We start from the raw sequence: 23,619 nt of genomic DNA, 5'->3' as shown, positions 1-23,619 counted from the left end.
CTCTGCTGGCAGCAGCAGGGAACATTGTAATTGTACTTCGTCTGTCACATAAAAGTGGGTGTTAGATTGTTCATTTAAATGCATCTTTCGAACTAATCCTGTAACCTTTCAGTAACTTTTATTCATGTTTGCTTCATGTAGCATTTCCAGACATTTCAATTTTCACTACTAATATCTGGACAGAAATCATCATTCTAAAGATGCATTCTTCTTCTATGATGATGTGTAATGTTTAAATTATTTTTTCAGGTTTTATTTCAAAAGGCACATAACATGATTTCATTAAGCAGCACTTTTTAATCAGACAGTAAAAGCTTGATATCTGATCCTCTTTCTTCTATTTTCCTTTCAGGTCTGCTTTGCTCTGGTGCCAGATCTGCGGTTCACAATGAGGGTGAAGAGATGAGCTTGCAGCGAGCAGCCCTATCCCTGCAGTTCCTGCCACTGGACATTTACTGATTCCTACAACCCAGAAGGCGATGTCCCAGTCTCCCAGATAGCACTTCTGAGGACCAGGCCTTCACAGCACTCACAGTGCACAATGGCAGGAGAGACTCAGCGAATGCATGCAGTCAAAGAGCTGGACGCCGAGTCCAAACTGCAGGATGAGGGGACGGCGCTGGAGCAGCAGAGTGAGAAAACCACAAAGGAGTCTTCAGAGCACTTTTCAAGCACAGGCACTGAGACCAGAGCCAGCGGCAGAGGGGCCAAAATTGAAAAACTAGAGAAGGAAAGGGACTGTCCTCAGCAGCGCGAAGCTGTCATTCGGCCACAGCAGACAGGGAAGATTGACTTCAGGTCACTGCAGAACCGATCAAAGTTTGCCACTGACAGGACTTGGTCGAGTGGCAAAGGCAGTCCTCAGTCCCCAAGTGGAAAGGGCCGCAGCCGAGAGAAGGGGAAGCGGTCAGGAAAAGCAGAGCGTGGCAACCCGCAGCAGCTGTACAGACTAAGCATTACAAATCCACGCACCGTTGGCATTGCCTACCCACAGCAGAAAGTTTTGCCACCCAAGAAGTTGGAAACCAGTCGTGGCCCAGTTTCGGGCAGCTATAGATTCCACGTTCCCAGTATACCAGAGAGAGAGGCCGAACTACAGCAAGAAGAGCTGAACTACAGCCGCTGCTTCCAGGAGGCTTCCTCTAACCTTACCTCCCCAAGCTATACCTCACAGGCACTGGGTTCCTCGAGTGGAACATCATCCCACCCACATCCACCCCTGTCACAGCAGCAGCAGCCAGCATCAATGGAGAACAACAATGCACAGCCTGAAAGCCAGCTGATTCTGGCTGACTTTCAGCTCAGTGGCTCTAATGCATGGCAGTCTCCTGAAAGGACTTTTAATGGTGCTAACTATGGGGTTTCATCACAAAAATCCACTTCCCTCTCAGACGCCAATAAGGCAAGTTCCTTTGTGCCTGCTCCATTTCAGTATGGATATCATTTAATGGAAGAATCGGCCTCTGACTCTTTTCCCTGTGAACAGAACCCCCAATCCCAAGACTTTACAGACTCCTCCCTTGGTTCTGTTCACGTGACCCATAACTCGTTTTCTTTTATGCCTGGAGGAGGGCAACATATTGCTCAGAACAGCACTCAGTTCAGTAATGAACACCAGCCGGAGGATCGAAGCTCTTATCCTCACCCCCCACAGTCGCAGTTTATTCCAGGGGTGGCATCGTCCATCCAGTGTCCGAGGAATCTGAGCGAGGATTCAGCCAGCAGTGACAGCTCTGGCTCAAGCTCTCAGCAGTCAGAACAGGGGAAGACTGCCCTGCCTGAGAGCACAGACACTGTTGGACAGGGAGACAGCAGGGATGCAGCCATCACCTCGGGTAGTAAGAGAAACTGTCGCCCTAAAGACACAGCTGCCAACCAAAGAACACACATTCAAGGGAGTGTGCATCCAAGAAATATTTCACAAGGTCCAGGCTCCCCAATGCACTTTCCTAACAAAACATTTAACAACCCTCCAGTCAGTAACATTCGCACAGGCTCGATGCCTTTTGATAAAAACATCAACAATAAGAGTCTAAATAGGTTACCGCACTCTTGGGAGGGGCCTAACAAGGCGTATTCGTCAGTGGATCAAAACACAATTCAGTACACTGATATGAATGATAAGTTTCAGTTTCAGAACCAGCCAGCACTTGACCAAAGGCCAAACTCATCTAAAAATAGCCGAATGTCCTGGCAGCAGATACGGTCAACCTCTGCCATGCCGAACCAAAACAGAATTGAGTTATCAAGGCAAATAAGCAATCAGAAATTGGCTTACATAGTCTCTCCCTCTGACTGGCAGGATGATCATAAGTCACATAAACATAACTCCCTGAAAAACCCCAGCTCATTTCAGAACAGCCGAACCGGTGATGGGTTTTCAAACCAAAGACAGGAGACTCTAAAGCATAACAGCAATACAGTCTCGACTTTTAAAGTAGAGATGAGCCATGCACAGGTGTGTGAGTCCAAAAATAAGGCGGTATACTTTGGACTGAACCAGCCTCTTCCAGCAGCACCAACAAGAAATTACAGCTATCCACCATTGCAGGTGCCACCCATGGGGCTTATGATGGTGTCGCCTTATGAATCCCCTTTGCCCTCCCCAGTTCATAATCCTCCGTCTAGTAGCACCTGCTCGTCCCTCTCCCCGGCATCCACCAGCCCTGTTAACATCAGTTCAGAGGATAGTCAGATGTCAAAGTCAGCCCCTCCTCATCCATTCTATCATCAGCCCCAAGGCAAAACTCAGTTATCTTCAGATCACCTGAGCACTCACCCTCACCAGTTTCATTCTGATCCTCCACGAAACCTTCCGTACGCAGCAGACAGATCCAAAGACGACATAGTGAGCTACCTGCAAAACAGCGCGCATCCAAAGACAGGTGTGGATGGAAACAAGGCCTACGTGGATAGTTTCGGGGTGGAGCACCACCAGCCTCCCCCGCCATACTCCACACATCAGCTGTTAGCCAGCTCATTAGCAACGGCAAATCTCGACCAGTTGGATGTACTTCTGACATGCAAACAGTGTGATCAGAATTTCAACAACCTGGCTTCATTTTTAGGCCACAAGCAATACTGTGCTCAGCACACGTTTGCACAGAATGACCTCAAAGATTTATCAAAGATGGATGACAGCAGAAAGTTCAGTGCAGAACCAGCAAAGGCGGTTTCATCTGGGTCAAATGTTTTGATGTCAAGGTGTCCATCTGACCTTCACCTGTCTTTGCTGGGCCTCAATAAAAATGGAGAACTGATACCTGAGGGTGAAACGAAAGGAGACAATAAAGATGATCCAATGAAACTGAACTTGTTCTCTGGCCCAGGTAACCTCCCTGTCCCTCTCCCTGATTTGGAAATGGAAGATGCCAAATTAGACAGCCTAATCACAGAAGCTCTGAATGGACTGGGATATCAGTCAGACAATGCAGAGATAGACAGCAGTTTTATTGATGCATTCGCTGATGATGACCTCACCACTGTCAAGACATCATCAAACAAACAATGTCTGAAAACGAAAGAATCCCTGGTCTTTGAGAGCAAAAATAAACAAACAGTTGATGACAGGTCTTTCACACAGGGAAAGTATTTTTATGACTCTGATGTTGAAAGCCCTGAGAAAATGTCTCTGAATTTGGAACAAGATGAGAAAATTAACATAAAAAAAGAAGTCTCTCATAAAAATTCAAGAATTGCCTCAAGGGAGAAAACGTGGGAACAAGACAGCAAAGCAAAAGAGTCAAGGAAGCTGTGCAAGAGCGAGGATGAAAACACAAGCTCACAAAGGTTTCTCTTATCCAGCAAGTTTTCTGAGCGTTGTGGTGTTAAAAGCTTCCCGGACAACCATGCACTTAGAGGGTCAACAGCCTCACAGGCCTCCACATCCCCAACCTCGAGAACTGCAGTGAAAGAGAACAAGAGGAAAAGCACTGGAGGGGGCACCTGGAGCAAAGAACTTATCCACAAAATAGTTCAACAGAAAAACAAGCTCCATAAGCTGCATGTTAAAGGGACCAAAAACCTTCAGTTCTCCTTGGTGATGGAGAGACTAACTCCCAGTGTGCAGAACCCAGCATTTGGAGAATACGACTACGTCTCAGACTCTGATGATGAATGTGAGCCTGTAAAAATAGCAAGTCAAGGCCGATTGAATCAAAGCAGTCGGTGTAAATACACTTACACTAAAGAGTGCAAATGGCGAGCAAGGACTGAGCGGAACCAGGCAGCGTGGAGACATGAGTCAAAGGAGTGTTTTGAGATGAAGAAAAGTGAGGAGGTTTCACTCTCGCCTGAGAAACCTGGCTGTCATCAGAGACTCAGGAGGAGGGGTAGCAGGTCGTCTACAAGCAGTGAACTCAGCACATCTGTGAGTGTTTCAAGCGATAGTATCAACAGCCCCAAAAGCACTGACCGCACTGACTCAGACTGTGAGAAGAGGACCGACAAAAAGAAAGAGTCTCCGGAACAGAAAACCCAGGAAAGGTCCTCCCCGCAGAAGTTATTTAAAGAGTCCAGCACACTAGCACTGACATTCACTAAATCTGTCAAGAAGTACAATACTGACAAAGCCATTCATTGTGATAACAAAGACACTACAGAGGATCAAAAGAAGAATCATTCAAATCCAGAAGTTGTTGATCCAGCGTCATGCTCGCAAAAAGAAAAAGACACGACGAAAAACTCAGAAAAAAGCAGAAGTTCTCAGGCTAAATCAAGAGAGAAACCCGTGTCTCACAGAAAGGAAACCAGCACGACAGTCAGTTCAGACAGAAACAGCCTACAGAGAACAGACGATCTGTGCCCTAAAGAAGAACCAACACAGTGTAGCGGTGCAGATAACAAGACACTACAGTTTGATTCACACTCTCCGGTCATCAGCAAAGACACTGATTTCAATATTGACAGAAACACAAAGGGCAAAAGAAGAGAGAGGCCCCAAGCCACACAGCCAGAGCTATCAGAGAGCAGCACATTTGAAAAACAGAGTGACGGTGTCTGCATGGTGAAAGAGGCCATTACTTTAGTCAATGACCTAGACTCGCACAAGCCTGCGTCCCTTTGCACCTCTTTGATAGATGAGGTGTGCCTATCTGCAACTGAAAGCCAAAGCCCGTTGATACAAAAGGACACGCTCCCCCTCATGCCCTACCCTCTGGATCAGGAGCAAGGCCTCATGAAATCCCCACTTTCATTTGACACCTCATCAATGTTTGGGGACCTCGCAGGATTTGACAGCGGCCTTTACTCCGAGATGCCGATTCAGAAAGAGGGTTTCCATTCAATAGAGAACACGGCTGATAAAAAGGAAGAGTTTGTGTCATCTTTCTCACCCTTTCTGGAACAAAGAGACTGGAACCTCATTGTCACCCCTGTGCTACCAGATGAGATATCACAGTACAAAGGCAACTCCGAGAAATCAAATGAAAAGAAGCCAGATTACAATCACGTTTCTTTGTCTCTGCCAGAGAAAATAATTGAATACAGCGCAAATCTCAACAGCTGTGCATCAGAGGATGAGCTGGAAATAAAGAGAATTGTGAATGAGCTTGAAAACCAGCTACAGACAGCTAAGCTGGAAAGCCCTCCATTACAAGCTCAAGATGTCCCAAAGCCAGTGCAAATAAGCAAATTTTCACCTTTACGTCTAGACGATGAGTCAGAGGGTGAAAGCGCTGGTTTGAATATCAAATGCCCCGTGCAAACTATGGATGTACCAGTTTCAAATATGTCTTCAGAGCCTTTTACTGAATCAGGACTTCAGTGGTCCAGTGCTTTCCAGTTTGAGCTGATGGGTGAACACCACAGCCCACACACTCCAATTCAAAATGAACCAGGGACACTTGAAAACTTCTCTGACAAAGAAGGCCACGCACCAAGTCTGACCTCCACAACCTCCCATATTGAACACCCACTGCTCTACCATAACCAAGAACCAGAGGAAAGAAGTGCTGAAAAAGAGACTCCTGCAGAGACAAAGGAAGACATTTTAGAACAGAAGAGATATACAGAAAATCTAATGAAAAGCCTGGAGGTGATTTCAGACTCTATATTCAAAAAAGAACCCATTGTATCAGTACACAAGAAGCCAAATGTCACCTCTCCGACGAGCCAGCAACATCAAGCAACTGAATGTCAGACGACTGATGCACTTGAGAGAGAAGATCGCGCTGAAAAGGAAGCAATTACCAGGAAGGAGAATATATTATCACCTCCAAATATCAATGAGCGGAAGGATGAAATTGAATTCATTCTGAATGAGTCACAGTCATCTCTCTCCACCAAGACTGACCCCCCAGTCGATGGCAACCAGCCAATTTCATTGCAGCCGACAGACAACAAGGATTACACAGCAGAGACTAAAGTCACATCAGAGAAGGATATCACTGAGAATAGTAATTTGACTGCTCACTGCTCAAGTGTGGTGGCACATGACCCACGTGTGGCAGAGGAGTCCTGTGGGAACAATAACAATGCGGAAGACAATGTGAATCAGTCATTAAAAACCAGTACTGACAGGCAAAGCCGTTTCACTACACATGCCCATGATGAAAAAGAGGCAGTGAAGGGAATTATTGGTCAATCTGATGATCACCCCACATCACCAGCACTAACTGACCCCGGTCAAGGTACTGCAGAGAAAATGGGAGATATGATGAAAGCAGCACTGGAGCAACAATCTGATGATAATCCTGCAGACATTAGTTCACTGCATACTGGTGAACTGAAAGTAGAATGCTCAGGCAAGATCAGTGAAGAAATAACCGTCGAAACATCGATACAAGATCTGTCTCCCTCTCAAAACTCCAGCCCTTCAAAGACATACAGTGAAGCTGACATGTCTGTGGAGATAGTCACCACAGACAAACTCTGTAGTCCACTACTGGTGGAAACGAATGCAGAAAGTTCTGACCGCTGCTCACCCTTCCATGACACCCAATCAAGCAGTCTGTTGATCCTTTCACAGTCTGATGAGATCATTAACAGTGATTCCTGCAAAATGACTCCATTTAATGACTCATTAAAAACTGAAACGGGTCTCGTCTTTGATCCCATTGAGAAACCAGAGGAGATTTTAAATGTCCAGGACATCAAAGAGCATCTTCCTGTTGATTTCATGGCAAGTCAACAAAACTCGCCGTGCAGAGAGGAAGCGGAGGAAAGTCACTGTGTCTTTTTAGACACCACCTCAACAATCAGCCCACTTTTATCAACCTCTCATGAAAGACCTGTGCAGAAATTTGGCACAGAAGAGGACTCATGTAAGATGGAAAATAAAAGCAATGATAAATCTGTTGACCAATGCTCAGTTCAAATTGCAAAATTCCCCATAAACCAAGCAGATGACCAAAACATGAACGAACCTTTAAACAGCGACGAATTTAACGCAGCAGCTGAGATGAAGTATTCTTTGATAAGCCCACCGCACCTGGACTTGGGTATCATGGAGAGTAAAATCCCCAACTCTGAAGCAACCATCTCCTCACCACTTCCTGTGACCAGCACAGCAGAACCGTCAGAGGTGTCAGACGGCCTCGAAAAACAAGGCCTGGTCTATGACTTCAAGCTCAGCCCTCTCAACTACAACAGCATCTCAGATGAACCTCCACAACTGAATCAATACGACTACATACCGATAACACCAGCCAATAAACCCGAGGAGAATCTAGACATCAAGCAGAGACCCAGAGATGACTGTGAATCATGTGACCTGAGCATTAACCCTGCACTGATTTTTAACAAAACTGAAACAAATACGGCAGTATCACTGAACTCACACCCTGCAGCTAAACTACATTCATCAGATGAGCCACTGGTCCTCCAGCAGAATATGAAATTCACATGTTTTTCACTGGGTCTTCCAACTGAATTTAAAACAACAGATTCTTCAGCTGGTAATGTAAAGACAAACTTGGAAGTTTTCCACGATCCAGTTGAGAGTGTTGAGCATTTGCATATAGATGCTGACCTCCTGAACAAGGCCGAAACAGAGAATTTAGATTCCCACGAGGCTTCTGTTGAAGACAGTACACTTCTCAAAAAAGACTTTTCAGATGGTCCGCCTACTCCTAAGCCACTCATCATCTGTGAAAACGAACAAATGCCTCTTCCACCAGACCCATCAGAGAAGCAACCAACAATAGAGACTGGCCAGCATTCAACAGCGCAGCAAGTACACAAAGAAACGACGCAGAAAAAGACACAGAACGGCGCTCAACAGGGTAAAGTGCTCTGTGAAATCTGTTTCATGTGTTTCAGGACTGTGCCAGGTTTAAAGAGACATAAGGCCATGAAACATTTGGTCAGAGCTGAAAAATACATCGGCCTGCAGAGCACGGCATCAAGCCATCAGGGGACTGGGCTTATTTATGAAGCATCACAAACTGCAGAGAAAAAACATAAAGATGATTCACAGACCTGTTACCCTGCAAAAATAGATGGGCTGCCTGAGATAAGTAGCACTCTCATATCTAAAGCAGCAGAGACTGAGTCAGTCCTGGAGGAAATGGCAACTGAGGCGAGTGCTGTGGCAGCAGATGAAATAGGCCGTCAAAACCCTTTGCTGCCAGCAAAAGCAAAGAAGAACAACAAAGCTCGAAAGAACAAGAACAGCGAGGTAAACATAAAGCCTGACCCTTTCTCTGATGAGCTTCTGAATATATTGAAAATAGACATACTTCAAGCAATAACTCCTGAATTCAAAAGCAGTGCACTACAAGAGCACAGCAAACCTCCCGAGGACCAGGTGAAAATCAATGACGGAGCTGTTTCCGGAACAGAGGAATTCCCTCTCCATGTTACTTCAGAATCTGGGTTTGACAAAACATCCGGATCTCCAACAAAAGAGCTAAAAGCACTTAATGAAACTGCGGTGCTAAATCAGATCACTGACACGGAGATGAAATGTACAAGCACGACAAAGATGGCAAATTTGGAAGTGTGTGCAGATAATAATGTGGAAAGTGCTGCATCTGTAGACAAAGAGATGATAGGAGAATGTGATGAATCCAGAAAGACTCTGTGTGCTGTGGAAGAGATGTGCGAACAGAAAGGAACAGAAGAGAGCCTTGCCCAGGAGATTCTGAGAAAAGTGGCAGTCGAGATAAAATGTGAGAAAAACGGTGGCCCTTCAGACAAGATACATCCTCTCTCCTGTTTGAATTCTCCCCCTCTCAGTCCGCCCAGCATTAGTCCTGATCTGAGGGCCTTGCTTGATGATGACACCACATTCTCCCAGCTGTTCCCCAGAGACGAGGAGGCAAAAAGGAAAAAGTGCCCGAGGGTGTACAGCAAAAGAAACAAAAGACAGAAGCTGTCGCCTCATTCAAATCTGACCTCAGACTACCTTCCTCCTGAAACTCTCGTACAAAATAAAAATGAGTGTGTGGAAAACCCAGCTGCACAGACATTCGCTGACAACCAAACTAACCACTGTGAATATGAGACAATTTCTATTGATGATGCCATCATGTTGAATATGTGCCACAATGGCTCATTGAAAGCTGATGCCAAGCCGCTGTCAGAAGTTAAACAAAGTGAAAAGGAGGATGTCCATGAGAATATTAAAGAGCTCAGCAACAGCCTCTTGAATCCACTTGAAAGCACAATTGATAAATCTTCAATTGAATGGAGTGGGTCCAGTGAATTTAGCGGCTTCAACGCTGGATCAGCAGTGACCTCTGACCCCAGCGCTTGCAAACCAGAGGTGCCGGCGACACCCTGCCCTCTGCCGGCTGCCCCCTACACTCTGGAGCCATGTGTCACAGAGGGAGTCCAAACCTTCCACAGCATCGACATCCAGAACATCAACACCACATTTCAACTTCCTGAGATTCAGTTCTTTGACTCTAATAAAGATATCGCAGTAGCTCCTCCTATTGCAGCTGTTAGCGTGGACAACAGAGACGATGAGAAACTGAAGAAAGTAACGGAGCGACGAGGCAGGAAACGACAAGACGGAGGAATGAAGGTCAAAGACAAGCAGTACAAGTGCAAAGTGTGTTTTACTTGGTTCCTCACTCTGGGCGAGCTGAACTTTCACAAACTTTCCCACAACCCCTCTCCACCTCCAACCTGCTACATGTGCGTCCAGCGCAAATTCAGCTCCAGAGAGCAGCTGAGAGACCATCTGAGGGAGAAACATGCCAAGAACAAGACTGGTATCTGGACCTGTGGAATGTGCTTGAAGGAGATATCAGATGTGTGGATGTACAATGAACACTTACGAGAGCACGCAACTCAGTTCGCCAGGAGGGGTCAGACTCAAGGCTCCATGCTGGGCATTCCTGGCTGCTTCATGCAAGAGACGGCGGTGAAGAACTTTATCTCCTCGATCATGCAGCACCGCCCCAGCAAAGCAAACAGAGAATCCAACAAAGCTACAAAAGAAACGGACAAAGCTGATGCCGGAGACAGCACGGTGGGAGAGGGGAACACCTCAGAGGAGTCAAAACTTCACAAAACCAAAAGCAGCAGTGGAGCAAGTGGGAAGCAAAGCACATTCACCCCACTTGAGGTCCTTCACAAAACGGAGACACCGAAAAGCGTGGAGATGCATCCGAACTGCAAGGACCCCTCCAGAGACTGCCACCACTGCGGGAAGCAATTCCCCAAACCGTTCAAACTCCAGAGACATTTGGTGGTTCACAATTTGGAGAGGATCTTCCTGTGTCACAAATGCCCTGTCTCCTATCAGGAGGCCCAGGAGCTGAAAGACCATTTGAAGAGAGCTCACGAGGAGGTGGATGAGCTGGATTCAAAACACACCACCCTCTACACCTGTGAGCTTTGTGCCGATGTCATGCATGTGATTAAAAAGTCCTTCATCTGCAGCACTTGCAACTACACCTTCTCTAAGAAAGAGCAGTTTGACCGTCACATGGAAAAGCACCTGTCAGGGGGGAACAAAATTTTCAAATTCCGGGGTGTTCTCAGACCTGTCAGAGTATCTGCGTCCAAAGAAGATGAATGTGATTCGCCTGCAAGTAAGAAGAGGCGAATTCTTTCTGACAGTCTGCAAGACAACAGCTCAGACAGCGGCATTGCAAGTGTAAGCTCGCTGCACTTGAATCAGAACTCTGACATGCAGCCTTCAAAACCCTCCGTGTCCACAGCGGACGACTCCACGCAGACCATCGCCAGTGAATACCAAAGTGACACAAACAACACAAACGTAAAGACAGAAGACATTGCTGAGGACTACTCTGAGCTACTTGTAGAGCTGGAAAAATGTATTCACGTGGGCTCGTCAGACTCAGCTACACCCAAGAAGGAGGAAATTGACCCGACTCCCTCACCTAATCCTGATAAAGAGGGTAATGGAAAATCTATTACTGAACCGTGTGACGTGAAGGAGGAGAATGAGTCAGTCTGCATTAGAGCAGAGACAGCTCCATGGTCGGCATCTAAAGAGAGTAGTAGTGCGGGGGAGGAGATTGTTAAAGCTAAAGAAGGCTCCGCTCAAGGTGAAGCTACTGAAACTGAAGGAAAACCTGATTCACTTCCACCCATCGAGAACTCTCTTGTCAGCTTAGGACAAAATCAAGACATTTTAAAGACACCTGAGTCCAGGAAACATGAATCAGCTGCTGATGCGACGGACCAGCAAAGGGATGATGATGAAAAGTGGCATCAGACACCCAAAGCTTTAAGCAATGACAGCAAACAGCAGATACTATCTCATGGTGCTGAGCAGGAAAGTAGCAGTCAGATGAAAGACAAGGTCGCCCCAGCCAAAACAAATGACAACACTAAAAGCAGCTCTAAGGCTGCTGAATCAACGCCCGTCCTCCACGCCAAGGTTTCCCTCAACGCTTCAGCCTCAAATGAGGATAAGGAATCCCTCAGACCACAGAAGAAGAGGAAGGACATGAAATCCCCTCACAGCCTGCAGAGGGTTTCTTCTCCAGCCACTCAAGAGAACTTTGGTGTTGATTCGAGGGCCAAAAAGAAATTTCGCCCGAGCAAGTGTGCAAATCCCTCTCTGCAAAGGAAGTCTGATGGACCCAACGAGTACCCCGTGCTGTCCTCAGTACGGGACGACAGTGCTAGCAACAAAATCATTTCCAAGTGTAAGACTTTGAACTTGGGTTTGCAGTCGAAACGAAGTTTGCTGGATAGCTGTGCACAAAAGAAAGCTGAGATTGTTTCCTCTCAAAACGGGGATTATAAAGCCAAAAAGGGACCTCTGGGAAGATCTTTGCATCCTCCTATATCGAAAGTGACTTCAGTTCCCATGAACAATTCTTTGAATAAGTCCAGGCCAAAGATGGGGGTGAGGTCAATGGAGAGTCATTCCTACCGGACGGCAGAGTCCCAGAACCACCTGCTAAGCCAGCTGTTTGGCCAAAAACTCACTAGCTTTAAGATTCCTTTAAGGAAGGACACATCAGAATCTATAAACTGAGGGGGGACGTGAGGGATCTGTGAATAAGAGACTGTAAATTTTCACAAATATAAATGTTTAAGACAATTCATTATGGTGAATGAGATTGCACAGCTCTTTTCTGTGAAATGCTATCTTTAAATACTTATAGTCACTTTATGTCTTCTTTGTACATGTGTTTTTATTACACAAATGTGAGGACGAATGGCTGAGATGAATTTTGGGTCAAAAATGGATATGATGCTAGTCGGGGAAATCATTGAACTTTTTTAGAGATTATATTTCATTTAAAGGAGAGTAAAAAGGAATACTTGAAAATACAGTAAAATATTTCCTCTAAGAAATGCATGTTCATTTTGCATTCATAACATGATTTTTTTTTTTTAGTTTAAGTCTCTGAAAAAGGAGCAAATGACGTCATAACTGACTTGGACTATTGGCTGTGCACCATCCGTACATGCTTTCAGCATATTCATTTTGTATTATTTTTTTAAACTTTACTGTACTGCATTGACATTCATCATATTAGCCTTTTGTATAAACATTACCTGGTGCTACATCGTGTTTAATTTTAATGTGAATGCCAATGTCCTCGGAAGGGAACATGAAATCTGTAGCAGTTACAGTACAAACATCCAGCTGTTGTTACTGGATTTCTGTAGTTTATTAAAGATACTGTGTAAACCATCCAAGCAATTCATATGTAGGCTGATAGAACACAAAATTAGGAAAGCTTCTATTTTATAAACTCAGGTGCATACAAGGACATCACAGTCCCAAGACCTGTTTTTGGAGTTCTTCCCATGCACTGATAATACCACACACAAAACACAAACTCAATCATCTGTGTCTGTAACTCCAAATGTTTAATTATGAATATTTACTAGGACAACAAAGGTGCTTTATCTTGTTTATACTGTATGTATCTTATATTGTACAATATTGTAGGTAGATTATTGTTTGGTGTAATGCTTCATGTCAAAGTTTTATTTTAATAATGTGCAAAAAGAATCAGATTGAGAAGAAAGGGAAATGCAGTGCCTCTTGCAAGTTGTAAAGTGGTTCACTAAGTGCCTCCTTTATAGTTGGTTATTAAAGATCTGTATTGGTCTCTCCTTGCTCTTTTCTTCTTTTGTTCATGACATGTTTTGCAAATGTTCCTGCTTCCATCCCTGTGGACCGCAGCTGTCACCACATGCATCAAACACTGGAAACAGTAGAAGCTCCTTGTGCCTGGAGGCAAAAACAGGTGCACACACAACAAAGTCTGGCTTCTCTTTTTTTTTTCTGTCTTCAGATCAGTACTTCAGTGAGCTTACTCATCATCTGAAAGATGAGCGCAAATGTATCTTTACTACAGGGAAACATTCAAGAGGAGACAGTTACATTTATCCAGCCATATGTTGGTTCTTTTCGAGCGCCGTTGAGCAGGCGGTGGGGAGCTCTAACTGGCGTCATGTTTCCGTCAAGTTGCTCTCTCACCACATGTAAAATGGCTTCTATTCCTACATGAACATTTTTCATCATCACATAGGAATAAAAAGCCATACTACACAGTGGCATACATGTAGAAACGCACAGGGAATACAAAGAAGAGTAGTGTCCTCACGTCTTCGGAGTCTGAATTGTCACGAGACCTGAGGAAAAGAGCAATTAAAAAAAAAAGAAAGGGAGCAGAGAAAGGAGGTTATTTTCTTCACCGAGGACCGAAGCATTGAGCTATTGCAAATAAAATGAAAGACAAAAACTTTATTTCAGAAACTAAGTGTGTGCGAACTGAAACTAAGATCTGCTCTACAAAAGAAGTAACGCAATTCATCTGTAGACTGCAGAGACTTCAGATTTGTGCATATGGAAACATGGTTGCTATGTCTTCAAATTATATATCTACAATAATACATGCATCTTTTTATCATGATTTGCCATTACACTTCGTATTGTGTTGGGATGTAACTACATTTGGAAAGTCAGATAAGGAGGCATCACAAGGTTATAATCCCTGTACCCATTTTTAATTGTATGTAATATGAACAAACAGGGTTTTTTGTTCCTATAAACATAGTATGTCACCACCAGTTCATGTGTTGTTGTGTGTGGAGTAAGTGTGGCGAAAACAGAGCCACACTGTTGTTGAAATAACTCCTCTAATTAATTTAGTGGGAATACTGGTTTGGCAGCAGCCACAAACACCATATTTTTGGACTCACTGATGACAACTGAAAATAAAGCGAGCAGAACTGTCAGGGAGTTACAGAGCGCAGTCTGCTTCTCTGTTCTGCTCCACTCTGTATCACAGCTTCTCCAGCAGGACAGAATTCAAATTCATGAAGGTACGCTGGCAGGTGTGTTCCGTCTTGACCTTTGCTATACTACAGTAAAAGTCGTGAACAGCATGGTAAAGATATAAATCCAGCCTCAGTTTCCTTGAAGCAGACAAGGAGCTGTCATGACGGCTTTTTGCTAAGCTATTAGCTCCCGGAAATCATCTTGCAGACAGGAAATTTGATATTCTTTTATTTAAATTGGACAAATCCATTAGAAGCACCGATGATGCTTGCAAGGCTTTTTCAGATAAACATTAGACACAAGTTTCACTGACAGAAATTGTCTTGTGATGTAACTGTGCCATCATTCTGACTGAAATATCTTTTACCTAAATTGCTAATTTTAACGCTGAAAACTGGTGAATCGCAAGCACTGATGGTTAAAAGGTTTTCACAGTCAGAAAAATTCTTGCACATTTGTATTTTTATGCTGAAATGTACATATAAACCCACTAGAATAGCCAAGGGTCAGAAGTAAGAGTACAATTTATTTCTGTGCATTTTCATTCTTAGTTAATATTAGCACAATCTAGATGTTTTAGTACAGAAAAGGTACGTCAATCTGTAATTAATCAGAGTCCAAATCAAAATCGGACACCTGCCTCCCTTAATGTTTGCCCACAGGTGCCTGACTGTGCACCAAACATTTTATTGTCAATGTAGTATTTGTGAATAATACGCTTATCACTCAGAAATGCCATCACTGATCGCCTGTTGAAGCACTTTTGTGTTCCTGTCAGCTGGCATGCTGTTAGTGAAGTGCTGTTGAGTTAGAGTGGTTAAAGGATAAAACATTTTTGTGGTTTTGGTGGAATTCCTTCTTTTCATTCAGACATTCATTTATTGAGTCCCCTCACATTTGTAGACTGACTCACCGCATAAACCAAATGAAAAGGGTCAGAGTGGGAGGATGGATGACCATCTGCTGGTGTGTGTGTGTGTGTGTGTGTGTATCTCCCTGCTGTAAATGGATGCCATTGATACAATGGCAGCAGTAGCAACATTAATTAGAAAAGCCTTGCTGAGAATCACAATGTGCTTTAGTGTAGCCGCACAAAAGGATCACTTAAAAAGATAGAAATATTGCAAAAAAGCTTGATCTGATATTTGTACTGTATGCAGTTAATGAACAGTACTACAATATAAAAAAGACATCTTTTGGGTGAATATTATTAAATCTAGTTAGATATTCAGTTAGAGGATGCGTGGTTCATTCTCCAAGCTGGGAATAGATTCATTTCACTGCGGGATTGTTGGCCCCAGTTATGAGTTTGGTGCCTGAAGGCTGCGTGATTGATGATTTCAATGATGTCTGAGCCAACAACACACGCAAGTGAAATTCCTGTGATTAGCATATCAAACTGAACAATTAGAACAGAAGCTAAATAACAGCGACACGTGCACTTTATGTACTTAAAAGTTTGCTATGCCATTGTTTCCCCAGCTACATTGCAAGTGAGGCCTCCATACCTCGATGTATTCTGAGTTTAAATGATCAGTCTCCTCCTCAGTCGTGTTCGTTTCTGTCATGTTTAACAGGTAGCATACTGGAAAATGTCTAGCTGATATTTTATCCTTACATGCACCGGGATTTTTACCTGAACCCCGTGGCGTGCTTCGTCACGCTGCAGCAGTGAATCTCCTCTGGGGCCCCTCGGTCAGGTGCTGTGGTTGATTAAGACAAAAATTAAAACAGAGAGCTGAGTATATTTTGTCAAAGTTTAGCCCAGAATGTGTCACACAGCATGATAGGAGCCACACACACCCCTCTGTCAGGCATCCTTTTATCATCTGATCTATGAGGAAATTCTCCAGAGGCACAGTCATGCAGGAGCATGACAGGAACGCTTTGCACTTTGAAGTAGAGTGACATTATCAGTAAGTATGGTCTTGAAATAGCATCTCTTCTCTCTCCTTCTCACTCCATTTCTGAGTCTCCCTCCCTGCTTCGTCTGATCTCCGACTTTCGCTCCTCCATCTATTTTCCTCTGCCGCCACCCTCATTTTCCTGCTCTTCCCCTTTCTCTCGCTTTTCTTCTCTCTTCACCATCAATTTCCAATCCAGCATCTCACCCCCTCTTCCCATTTTTGCCTCTGCCTCTTCCCATTTCCCTCTTTCGCCTTTTATTTCAGTCGTTCACCTGCTTTTTCATTCATTCTCTTCCCTTGTACACCTCACCCCAATTGTCCAAACGCCACCTTTTTTTTTCTCTCTTTCCATCTCTCCCTGTAGCCTGCTCACCTTTCCACCCACCCCTTTCTCCCTTGTTTTCCATCCCTTCCTATCTCCTCACTCCATCCTGTTATCTCACCCTTTGCTCCCCTCCTCCCTCGCTGGGGAGCGTGCTGTTGGCTGCCTCTCAGGGAGGTCATGAGATCGGGGGCAGATAGAGATGGGCTACTGGTCAGCGGTAATGACACACAGGCTGAGGGGCCACTCAGGTCGCCTCTGCTGGGAATGGGAGGTTTCAGCCATCGCAGGGAGACAAATAGATAAATGGATGGGGAGGAATTTGTTGCACGAAAGGGAAGGAATGACTGAGCATCCCTCTCGGCATACGCATGGAGGGTGAGGGGGGAGAATGGTGATGAATTTCCGCTGGGATGATATCTGAAATCATTTGTGTTCGACAGCGAGAACTTGTATGAATAATTCAACATAAACACGTTCCCCCGGTGTGAACAAAGAGGACAAAGGAAATCTTTGAAATCAAGACATCAATCCAATTTTTCCTGACAACCGTGAAAACACTACCTTAAAAATTCTCAAACGATAGTGAGAAAACGATGCAGGGAATCCACACTCCCTCAAGGCTGGCACCTGAAATAGGAGTCAAAGGAACTAGGGCAGTAGTAACATCAAAATGACGTACTGAGCAAATGAGCAGATATAAAAATATATCATGGTGCAAAAAAAAGAAAAAAAAACAGTGAAGACGACGCATTAGGAGGAAGCACACTTTGGATTTTCCCTAATTAATGGCCTCTCATCAGGAAGTTGTGGTCCCTCACTGCCAACGGAGCCTTTATCAACTCAACCGTTTGTCATTCCAGTCAGCAGCAGAGAGGGAACAGGCTGCGCACAATAGCTAGAAGTACCTGTTTGATGTTCCAGGTTTACAGGAATAAATGGGGTTGCTCTGTGGGGGCCATGCAAACAAATGAAAGCCTGTTGGTGTGTGTGTCTGCAGTGACTGGAACACTGCACCCAACAGCAGGTGTCTCCAGAGCAGCTGGCCTCAAGAAAAGACTCACAGCTCATTTTAAACAAAGTTCGCGACGCACACACACACATCATAATGAGTGTGATGCAGGCATAATGTTCTGACTATATATAAACTATCTGTACCTCTTTGATAAAGATCTATTCCACTTTTCTGAGATTTTCAAATGAAAATCTTTGGTTAGAAGATAAGAGTTAGGCAACAAGAGAATAAAATTTTGCTACAATTATGGATGCCAGAAGCTGAATTATCAATATTGCAGTAAGATACAGGGGAAAAATGACCCTGTTGTCCAGTAGGGATTCCCCACATATCTCAGAGACTCTCTACCCCTCCACCCCTTGTTACTTCTCCACTATAACCTTCACGCCCTCCCCCTCCTCCAGCCTCCACAGTGTCCCTCAGCTTCTCCTCCGGCTCTCTCTGTGGTTATCACAGAGCATCTGAAGGATCTACCCTGACATTAGATGTGGCACAAAATTGGATTTCCACTGCGATTCTCTCCCCGAGCCCCTCACGGAGTGTAATCCATGCTGTGACTAATTGAGTGACATGCCAACAGCCTGAGTGTGTAAATGGATGGTTGCTGGTGAAATGTGTCTGTGACCTGCTCTCTTTTTTTCTGTGTTGGTCTGTGAGTTCATTAGACAGAGAAAGGAAATTACAACACACACACAGAGAGATGTACACACAAGTCCTGGCTGTGCAGGATTCTCCAACACAAAGCCCCCTTTTTTCCTTTGTCAATGTCATCTCTTGTTGTTGCCTATTGAATGTGATCCGGCACGCGTTGTTGTCTGGCCGCTCTGTGACATTCGCAACTAATCTCAGCAACAGAAAATCAATTTTCCTTGTGTAATAAGCAACATATGCTATAGACTGGCTGAACTTGTGTGGTAGATAAAAGGAATCACCGGCTTTGAGAATGATATTGCTGTAACCTGTAATCTAAAGTGGGAAACAGAGGTGTCAGTGACAGATGTTACAGGATGACTCACCACAGCTATGTCACCTGTCTGACCACCAGTATCCCAGAAGGCATTGCTTTAACCCGGCAAATCCCCTATGCAGACAGAGGAAGAGCTGTATAACAATGACGCAACAGACAAAAAATAAGCTTTTCCCCCCATGTCGATAGGTTATCTTTGCACAAAATCCCTACACTCTAATCTCAAATCTCTGTCATGCCCTCTGCTCCGGGGACCCTGCATCTGATTTGGATTTGAATAATTGAAGCTGTTTTCATCCCCAGAGGAGTGAATACAGCAGTTTCCTCTTCATTAAAAACTTTCCACTAATGTGTGTGTGTGTGTGTGTGTGTGTGTGTGTGTGTGTGTGTGTGTGTGTGTGTGTGTGTGTGTGTCCCTTCGTACGGTGAGCACTCTCCATCCACACCCCCACTGAAATATACACGCCCACACAAATTCACACAGACACGCTGGGACTGGGATGGAGAAGTGTACACTGAACACACACACACACACACACGCACACGCACACACACACACTCCCGAGGTTTTGCTGTGACACATTCTGAAAACATGATAATTACTTTGAACAAGTGAGTTTGCCGGCAGCAATTGGAGGCACAATGGCAGGCAGCACGCAACAAAAGACACTAATGAATGAACTCAGAGATGGATGATAATGTGGCATACGTACCTGCAGGATTTCATTCACCAGACTCTCCCTTCGCTTCTTCCCTCAGTTTGCCTCTCACCCCTTGCCTCTCTCTTTGTGGATGTGGCTCGTGCCAGCCGGTCTTGTGTTTATTTTTTCTGGAGGAGTGAGTCTTCACCCTATCGAGTCGGGGACCAGGGCTCAGCTGCAGAGACTGACATCATCCCTTTCAGAGAGGAGGTTTTCCCCTCCCGCTATCTGCACCCTCTCTCTCTCTCTCTCTCCCTCCCTCCCTCCCTCTCTCTCTCAGTGTGTCTCGCTCTCCCTATCTCTCCCACTCCCTCACCCTAACTCTGCCACTCACTCTGTACAGTAGTACACTCCTCCTATCTCTCCCTCCCCTTCTCCTCTCTGTTTTTTTTTATCTCCCCTTATCTCTTTTTGCTTCCTAATATTGCTGCTATTTTTCAAAGCCACCACAGGTGAGTGGCGCTAAAACTGTGGCTCTATACACAGTAACAAGTGCTTAAATAGGGCTATGCCAATGACAGCAGCCTTGACTTGCACAGTATTTTACCCTTTCATAATCAAGAATGTAAATCTGCCACCACAGAGGAAACTTATCCACTCGGACTTTTACATTAGAGCTCTTTATTAATAGATGTGGTCGCCCGCAGGTCTTTCACAATTAGCTTCCTCTTTCCCACCACCTCTGCATCCCCTTTCTATTCCCGTTAAAGATCAAGGACTGAGGGAGTATACATCAAGACTGAAGCCTAATGGGCAGCCTGCTTTCACCTATCCAATTCTTTTAGATCAGCAGGAATGAAAAAGGAAAGGAGCTAAGCACAGGGAGCCTCTTTGACTCTATTGAGATGGATGCCTGCTGTGGTGCCTGCCATGCTGGAGATCGGTGTTGCTGTCCATGGTGCTGATTTCACTTGAAGGAGACATCACTAAGGACAGCAGTGACCCTGCAGACCCACTGAAAATAGCCTTCAAGAGAGCAGGGGAGGGAAAAACCCGTTTCAGCCACTGCAGAGACCTTAATAAATACACATGCACAGGCTTACACGGACACACACACACACACACACACAAAGCACACACTGACAAAGACAAACACACACATATAGAGACTTAAATCTACCTCCCAGCCTCCTCCTCTGTCTCCCGCGGGCATTTCTCTGCGTCTCAACTCATTTAGGCTTACATTCATCATTGTAAGGTAACTGTGGCAGGTGGGATTAAAATGGATTAGCCCTATTAAAGAAATGTGTGGTGCATATTACACCCAAGTCACACACACACACACACACACACACACACACACACACACACACACACACACACACACACACACAGTTGTCCACAGAGCCACACGCATTTAACTGCAAGCACAGCACCAGACTCACGTACAAACAGAAGGGATGTGTCGAAATACACATGCACGTGTCTGCACAGACATTCATTGTCTGGTAAAAGGCAAAAAGAGTGGGATAAAGGTAAGAGGGCTGACGAGGCAGCTTGATGATGACATTCACAGCGGCAGAACAGGAGGGAGAAGTATAGATGCTGTGTATATTGCTGCTTTTTCTGCCACTCACACAGTGGACTCCTTTTTGTTGTCTTAACTCTCGTCTCAAGAGGTAGCTTTTAGAATCTCGCCTCCTTGTTTCCATAGTGACACTTTCCCTCCTTTGTGCGAGAGAGTATGTGTGTATTTCAGAGACACACAGAGAGGAGAAAGACAGGCGTAGGGAGGGAGAGAGGAGGGGGATGACAGCAAGATAACTTACATTTATTCACTACAAAAAGAAAGAGGGAAAAAAATCCACACAGTCGGTTTTCTATATCAGGGAATGTCTCCTTTATTCACTTTTCATTGGCCATCAGCAGTAAGTTGCTTAACTTTTGACTGGTGGCTTTGCGGCAGCTCACCAAAAATAAAACTGTTGTTACTTCAGTTGTGATACCAACAACAGCGCGTGCTGATTCCTCAGAATTTTTTTTTTTTTTGTATTTATTTATTTATTAAATGAGGATTTTGAAAACATTCCTCACTGTGCTAAGAGCTAATTGTGGGGGGCTGCCAGTTCTTTTAAAAATACACTCTTGGAAAGAAAACAATTTTGATACAAAAAAATCTGAAGTGACACCAATTTCTTTCTTATCTTCTAGGCAAAACAGTCCACAGTCTTTTTCTGCTGTGTGAGCCTGCACATTTTAACACCTTTTAAGCAAGATATTTATACTACAGAGACATGAATTTTCATCAGCTGTGGAGACATATTGCATCTGAAAGCATATGGCAAAGCCCAGTCCTGGCAGATGATATAATTAGACAAAAAGATCGTAAACAAGAATCACACTTCTGTTAGAGAACCTCCTTCAAATGTTTTAATGAATTTTTCTACTCAGTAGTGTCATTCAGTCACATTGGGAGTAAGGTAACAAACAACTATATTGAGTTTTAACCGGGAAAGGATAATGAAAAACATTCAGAATGACCTTGAAGGGTACAACTATTACCTAGATAAAATACTACCTAATCTAAATCTGCGGTGCGCTGCGAGTAATAAATTATTAATTATGGATATTAAATGGCTGAATTTATCACTTTCAAAACAACCTGGGTGGAGTTGGGAGATTGATGGCAGGAAAACAGATGCATGGTGTGTATGTGTGCGTGTGTGTGTGTGTGTGTGTGTGTGTGTGTGTGTGTGTGTGTGTGTGTGTGTGTGTGTGTGTGTGTGTGTGTGTGTGTGCGTGCCCATTTTGAGAGTGTCTATATAAGAGTTTAAATCTCCTCTCAGGGCCCGGTAGGAATCTGCACAGAGAAAAGACTTAGCCGAGGAGCAAATCCCTTCTCCCCATGCCCTCCAGCATCTCAGCCAACTGCGTTCCACATCAGTGAATCTGATTCAGGAGCAAGGACACTGGAGGCTCGGCTGAGACGCAGGGTTGACTACACATAAGGGGATTGTCTAAACTGAGACGTCTGCCATCTTGAGCTGTCACAACTCTCGTGTATAAATAAGGATACATGTGACAAACTTAATGAAATGACGGAGGAGGTAAATGGATCCTCCAGGCAGAGCTGAGCCACCATTTCACCTCTTAGTCGTTTACCAACCTGATAATGCAGCACATTCAAAACAAGGCCTGAAAGAGCAACAGCAAACTTTTCATGAACCAGCATGGTAACAATGACTAACATGGCAACACGGCATCGTATGAGTGCAATGCCAGCGTGGTGTTACATCAACTTGGAGCTGTTCCCCATGAGTGATCGGAGGTAAGTGGTGGTTCTTGACATCCATTCTGGTTTTGTATGAGAGAGAGAGAGAGGTGGAAGAACCAAAAGAGCAGAAAGGAAAATGCAGAAAGTGGTGAAATGAGACTGTTCATGTCAGCGTGTTGACTGATGCTTGAGTGGCTCTGAACCAGCTCTCAGCAGCAGGTTGGAGTCATTGTAAGCCCGGGATTGCTCAGCTGCTCCATCAACCCGCAGTTATCTCCATAAAAAGAAGGTCTATCACCTCGACAGTGAGGGCCGAGGCAGAGGTGCAGCACTCGATCCTTCACCATTTCAAATTACCGCGGCCTACCTGCCAGACACTTTCCACTGTAGGCAGCGGTGAGGCCGTGTTACTTTGCAATGACTTGTTATCACTGAGATATTGAAGTTGTTCGTCCATGTGATTTTTTGTATCTGTGTGTGCGAGAAGTAGTGCATGTGACTCCAAGCAAGTGGCGCATGGCCGTAGATGACTGTGTAGTCTTCTCTTCATTTTTCTATTTTGTCTTGAATCAATCCCCAGAGTGTAACAATACCTATTTCTCTCTGTATAATTGGACTGGATGACAGGCACATCTGAAGTCAGCGGATGAAAGCCTCTCCTGACAATGGAGTGTCTGGCCTGTGACATGACTTGAATGAGGAAGAGATAACGCTGCCACACACACACACACACACACACACACACACACACACACACACACACACACACACTGTACCCCCCTAAGACATACAGTAGAGCACCAAACTATGCACACACATTCA

The 23,619-nt window shown here is 44.6% G+C and overlaps 1 protein-coding gene and 1 long non-coding RNA gene across 3 annotated transcripts in view; one reads left to right on the top strand and one right to left on the bottom strand.

The window, feature by feature from the left end:
* The window catches only part of LOC110959732 (zinc finger protein 469), a 63,125-nt gene extending 49,625 nt beyond the window's left edge, over window positions 1-13,500 (top strand). For both annotated transcript variants that reach the window (XM_051951975.1, XM_022206693.2), the window contains one exon: window positions 353-13,500. In XM_051951975.1, coding sequence (XP_051807935.1) covers window positions 542-12,406 — 11,865 coding nt within the window. In that variant the 5' untranslated portion in view covers window positions 353-541 and the 3' untranslated portion in view covers window positions 12,407-13,500. The remainder of the gene's footprint in view (window positions 1-352) is intronic.
* On the bottom strand, window positions 13,231-19,826 carry LOC127535075 (uncharacterized). The gene is made up of 3 exons (XR_007943725.1): window positions 19,596-19,826; window positions 16,308-16,374; window positions 13,231-14,022 (listed from the first exon to the last, which is right to left on the bottom strand). It is a non-coding gene; the product is annotated as an uncharacterized LOC127535075 (long non-coding RNA).
* Between the last annotated feature and the right edge of the window lie 3,793 nt (window positions 19,827-23,619).

This window comes from Acanthochromis polyacanthus, chromosome 8 (genome assembly GCF_021347895.1).
Source record: "Acanthochromis polyacanthus isolate Apoly-LR-REF ecotype Palm Island chromosome 8, KAUST_Apoly_ChrSc, whole genome shotgun sequence".
Taxonomy (NCBI): Eukaryota; Metazoa; Chordata; class Actinopteri; family Pomacentridae; genus Acanthochromis; species Acanthochromis polyacanthus.
Note: the sequence above shows the minus strand (reverse complement) of the source record. Positions and strands in the feature narration are given on the sequence as shown.